Here is a 6,192-nt window from a genome sequence, read left to right on the forward strand (position 1 = left end):
AACAATCCACACCATTTATGAGAGTATTGCTTAATAGCATTTGAATTTTTAGGCAAAGTTAATAAATGCCCCCAACTATTTAGTCAGTCTTGATTTTTCCCTCGAACAAATTAATTTTCCATCAACTTTGTCGCCTAAGATTTGAAAATCTCAATCAAGCTTATATTCAAAATTCTCAGTCGCCCAAGATTTTCCCCTCGTACATCGTTTTATTGAAAAATCAACATTTTATATTAAGAAACTCTAACAATGAAGATAAAATTAGGGTTTTAAAACTCTAAAGTTGGACATAACCATAGAATAATCTAGTTAGATTTGAATAATATTCTCTAATAAGAAACGAAACATCCCAAGTGTTGATATAAGAGCAGTAAAAACCAAACAAAATAAGAAACATAAAATAAATAATTAAAATCTGAAAATACATTAAGATAATATTTTTTTAAGTTTTTTAAATTTAATAATTGTATCAAGTCCAAATAAATTAAATCAGATAGTCATGCAAAGTTTAGGAATCTCGTAAATTTTAATTATATTATTAAATTAATTAAGTTTATTAAACCAGATTCTAAATTTTCATTAATCTTCTAAAAACAATATCATCATTTTTTTACATTTTAAAAAATTAACATGTCCCGCGACATTGAGAAAACCAAGCTGTTTGTTGATGATAATATTAATTCCATATTCTAGAAGCAACACGAGAGCCCGCACAGCATGCTCACCGGTCTCCTCCGCCATATCTACATAACAATTGGCAGATAGCCACCGCCCTTTAATCTTTTGAAGGGCCGTTCATTTATCATCGTCGCTTTACCACTTTTGTCTCTTTCTCCTTTTCAAATCGATGTAAATGCTCAGTAGGATGTTTTTTTTATATAAAAAAATGTTAGTAAGATTGTTTTAAGGTATTAATATTAAAATAATTTTTTTAAAATTTTTTTTAATATATTTCAAAATAAAAAACATTTAAATCTCCATTACTATTATATTTTCAGACACCCTTTTAATATTTATGATAGATAAAACACTTGGGGACACATGCCATGTGCAGGGGGTGGGCGTGCATGGAGCATAATTGAACATCACCAAACTGATGTACCTTAGGATAGATACAATACAACCTTTAATCTACATAACAATTGGCACATAGCCACCGCCCTTTAATCTTTTGAAGTGCCATTCATTTATCATCGTCGCATTACCTCTTCTTTCTCTTTCTCCTTTCCACATTGGTATAAATGCTCATAGGATGTCTTCTATCCCTTTTTTTTTTTTTAAATGCTAGTAAGATAAAAAAATAACATTTCATTGGAATTCAAAGCCCAATGATGACCGTAACGGCGAAGGACAATGAATTAGAGATGTTTTAAACGTGTTACAGTATTTAAAAAAAAAATAAAAAAACATTCTTTATTTTTTAAAATTAATTTTTTTATATTTTCATATCATTTTAGTTTTGATGTACTAATATTATAATAATTTTTTCAAAATAAAAAATATTTTTTTGATATATTTTATAAAAAACATTTTAAATTATAAAAACTACTATATTTCTAAACATCTTATTAATATTTTATAATACACTTGGGACATATGCCATGTGCAGGCATGGTATTTTAAAAATATTTTTTTCACGTCAATCGCATCTTTTCATGAAAATCAATTTCACCGAGTCAATACTATTCAAACCATGTCGATCAGGCTAAAAAAATGAGTTTCGTGTCGTTTTAAGTCAAAACCATCATTTTCAATCAAAACGAGTTCATTGAGTCAATACGGGTCAAACCATGTTAACCAGGGTAAAAAATGAATCCACTAGGTCAATATAGGCCCCACCATGTTGACCGGGATAAAAAATAAGTTTCAAGTCATTTCGGGTCAAAACCATTATTTTCAATCAAAACAGAGTCCACCAGGTCAATATGGGTCCCACCATGTTAATCGAGATAAAAAATAATTTTCAGGCTATTTTTGGTCAGAAACCCTATCCATCGAGTTGATACCCATATAAAAGTTTTTTTAGTGTTCCAACATAATTTTTGGTAATTAAAATTGATTTTTAGTAGTTGAAACAAGCTTTTTCTAATACTAATTTAAGTTTTTAGTTTTACCACTATAAATATTTATTATTATATCTAATAAAACAAAATCAATAATACAAAATTTTTGTCATAACAGGTGGAGTAATTTTACTGATGGTAGGCAAGACAACTATAACATTTAAATTTTTACTTAAAGCGGATTGTGCCACTGTCATTGAGATTTTATGTCACCTCCTAATTGGTTATAAATAGTCAGTGAAAATCAGCCAAGTCAATCACAACCGAAGGATTAATTCATCAACTATACCACAGTTCACAATCTTCAGCTGCACCGGTGTACCATGCTCGCCTTTACACCGTAGCAACATCTCAAACGTTCTCTCTCCTCTCGTCGCTAATCCTCTCTCTCTCATCCGATCTCCCATTTCCGGTCATTTAAAGCCTCCAAACCACCACATAAAGGTTAATCGCCTCCTCTGAAGAAAAATTTAGGCAATTTTCATCTCTCTCTCAGACTCATCTGGTCGGAAAAAGACCGTGATTTTCGTCGGCCACCTAAAGTTTCAAATAGATGATTCTCCCTCATCAGCCATCAACAAAAGTCGAAACGATCTTTATCAGAGTCCTCTTCCTCAGATCTACCAGAATCAACCATTTTTTGGTCCGGAAATCTAGCTAGGAAAATTCACCTCCTCCAACAGTAACCGCGCGCGAGTCATACATGCCACCAGGGAAATTTTCATAATTTTTCAAGAAATTCAAGGGTACTTTAGTTTTTTACCTATACAATAGCACCCATGGAATTTTTTGGGGTTTCTAATGGTATTTTTGATATTTTTATATATATAAATACTTGTAAATTTTTTCTTGCATGTGAAAAAAATAAAAAATACCAAAAATAAATATAAAAGGAATAACAACGCAGGTCCAACACCCATCTTCTCATGTCATTGTTCATGACTTCAAAGCTTAATTCTCAAGTATGGTTATACCCATTTCTTAACGATATCAAAATAATTTTTGTTTTATAAATGAATATTGTTTGTCGACATGTCTCTTTTATTTATAGAAAAGGACCGATGCCAAAAATTTAAATACCAAAAATAGACTATGTTCATTATTTCTTTTGGTAACCTAAACGTAATTCTGATTTTTAGGGACAAACGTCAATATTTTAGATGAGTCTCCTATTTTTTAGGGATTGATGTTATTTTTTTGACGTGTCTCCTATGAATATTGTCTGTCGACACGTCTTTTTTATTTACAGAAAAGGACCAATGCCAAAAATTTAAATACCAAATATGGATTATGTCAATTATTTCTTTTGGTAACCCAGACATAACTCTCCTTTTTAGGGTCAAATGTCAATAATTTAGATAAGTGTTCTATTTTTAGGGAGTGATGTCATTTTTGACGTCTCTTCTATTTTTAGGGACCGACGTTAACCATCTTTTAAAAAAACAAATTGTAAATAAGTTCAAAATGTAATAGCATTTGAATCAAATAAAAAACACACAAGTAAGGGTAACCTTTCTCTTGAAAGGATGTTTTAAAAGTGGTGTCTACCTTCCCTTAATCACAACTAACCCAATACCTGAATCTCTGGGACTAGTGTCAAATTTAGAATATTTAGTTTCATCAAATTACTAGATGGCGACTCCAATAAAATCTTCGTTTCTCCCAATCAAGAAAAATCTTTTTTTTTTGTTAAATAAATAAAAGAGTGGAGCTATCGACCGATGTCGTGTAGTGACAATATATACAAGTTAAATTTATATTACTAATTTTTATGAACTAAATTTAATTATAACTAAGATTTATGCCAATAAATTAGCTTAAAATGTGCTATAAGTTTTAACAAATAATCTAGACTTAATATATTAAATAAATCAATTAACTAAAATGAAAGAATTAATTGTAAAAAATATAAATAAATAAACGACAAGACATATAGCAACAAATATTTAAGTTTATTATTATAAGATATATATGCTAAGTTGAGTTTTCTATCCAGTAATATTTATTTTTTAGTTTTCTTAACTCGTTATTATCTATAATATCCATATAATAAGACCTTAACTGGTCAAGTTAAATAATACAAATAAGTAGATTTTTTTAAATATCGTTGTTCTATATATTTTTTTTTCATTGTATAGATAACCATATTATACATGGAATGATTTTTTATTTTCAATGGTTTTAAGAAACAATCCTTTATATTAACCTAATACATTAAGTAAAATATTTTTTTTTTTAGTATACGAGTTTAACCTTGGAATTGATTAACAAAATAGAAGGTGAGATGTGCACATCAAAACCATCTGTTGCTGGTGAAAGCTTGTTGGGTCAGCAGCGACGGTATTTACGATGGTTGCATGAAGTTTCCACTCCCAAGTCCACATTTCCTCATCTTATTGGTCTGAAAATGCAAGGACCATTAAATTAAGGCCTCACATGTATCAGATGCATGTATTTATCTTAATTACCCCCCCCCCCCCCCCCCCCCCTCCTATATATATACTCTCAATATCCATCGTCTCATCGGATCAAAGCATACACAAAACCATGGCAGAAACGGTATGATATATATTGTATGTGTTAATTTATCTTTTAATGCATCCTCTTAATTTGGCTTTTCTTCTTTTTACGTGGAGGTCCTATATATGTACAAGTTCTTGATAATCTCTACAGCGGATTCTTCCATGAACATGTTTTGAGTTCTTCCAATCTTTCTGTCTATAAATTTATCGTGAGATTTTCTTTGTTTTCTATTGGGATTAATGATCATGGTGAGGTCCTCTACAAAATGCATGCACTAACTACGTACTACTGTTACAGAAAGTCACAACGATGGTGATTAAGGTGGTTGACCTTGGATGCGAAAAATGCCACAAGAAAATCAAGAGAGTACTGTGTGATATCCCTCGTGAGTCTTTCTTTTTTTCTCTTTAGGAACAGTGCTAGGTTTGAGTTGTTTTTATGACCAAAGGAAGTTACTAAGTTTTGTGGATTTGATGATGTTAATTAATGAACAAGAGAAATCCAGAACCAGACATATGACAAGAAGGAAAACACGGTGACAATCACTGTGGTGTGTTGCTGTCCTGAAAAGATCAAGAAAAAAATATACTGCAAAGGAGGTCCAACTGTCAAGTGCGTTGAGATCAAGCCGCCACCAGCGAAGCCTAAACCAGAACCAAAACCAGAACCAAAACCAGAAACAAAACCAGAACCAAAACCAGAACCAAAACCAGAACCATGCACATGTTGTGAAAAGTGTTGTAGTTGCCGAAGTAGGTCAGGGTGTGATGGATGTGGAGATGGTTGTTGTAGTTGCCGAAGTAGGTCACGGTGTGATGTATGGGGAGATGGTTGTTGTAGTTGCCGAAGTAGGGGTTACTATGTGTGCAGAAGTGCATATGTTTGTGAAGAGTACTATCCCTCGGCGCCATGCACAATCATGTAAAGGGAAATCAAGTTCAGAAGACCGATGGTTTGAGTCAACGTCTGGAATCAACCGTTGGATTCAAATCCAGTGGTCATGATGGACCTTCGTGTTGTTGTGTTCATAATATCATCCCTTTTGTGCTGCTGCTGTTGTTTTGACCTCTTTCATCCAGATGATGCACGACTTTGTGCCTAGCTAGTATTTTCAAGTCAGCTAGTATTTTGAAGTCAATGGTCACAGTTTTTTCCATTGTTGATGGCTCAGTTTTTTCCATTGTTGATGGCTTGTTACATGTATGGTCAGCAAATATGGCTTGACCACCTAGTCTTTGTTTTTTATGCTCTCTTATCTTTGTATGGTCCCTTTGGATGTTTTCTTCCAAAGTGCTATTATTTGTTTCCAAAAACCCCTCTCCGTCAATTCTCTAGTCATTTTTGGCCGGATGAAATGCCCAGAAACATCATTCGACCGTGCTTTGTCAATTATAATATTTGTTTTCTTGAGATAATATTTTTAAAAAAAATTTTATTTTTAATATTAATACATTAAAATTATATGGCAGTACATAAAAAAATCTTTTAATCTGGGTATCAATACTGAAAATTATTATTTAAAATGCATAGCGCGGTGCGACAATATATTTTTGTTTTAAAAACACAGGGAGCGCCATCGTGGTGCCGTATTCCTAACTAGACTCAA

The 6,192-nt window shown here is 32.0% G+C and overlaps 1 protein-coding gene across 1 annotated transcript; it reads left to right on the forward strand.

The window, feature by feature from the left end:
• Positions 1–4,560: 4,560 nt before the first annotated feature.
• Positions 4,561–5,893, forward strand: LOC105118415 (anthrax toxin receptor-like). Its single transcript, XM_011016361.1, has 3 exons — positions 4,561–4,622; positions 4,884–4,971; positions 5,084–5,893. Exons 1-3 carry the CDS (start codon positions 4,611–4,613, stop codon positions 5,509–5,511), a joined length of 528 nt encoding a protein of 175 aa, XP_011014663.1. The 5' UTR covers positions 4,561–4,610; the 3' UTR covers positions 5,512–5,893.
• Positions 5,894–6,192: the final 299 nt, after the last annotated feature.

This window comes from Populus euphratica, unplaced genomic scaffold, assembly GCF_000495115.2.
Source record: "Populus euphratica unplaced genomic scaffold, PopEup_1.0 scaffold1920.1, whole genome shotgun sequence".
NCBI classification, from domain to species: Eukaryota; Viridiplantae; Streptophyta; class Magnoliopsida; order Malpighiales; family Salicaceae; genus Populus; species Populus euphratica.

Excerpts from the sequence above, each read along its gene's own strand:
- LOC105118415 (XM_011016361.1), top strand. Across the intron at positions 4,972-5,083 it reads AGTACTGTGTGATATCCCTC|AAATCCAGAACCAGACATAT; the intron begins GTGAGTCTTTCT and ends AATGAACAAGAG.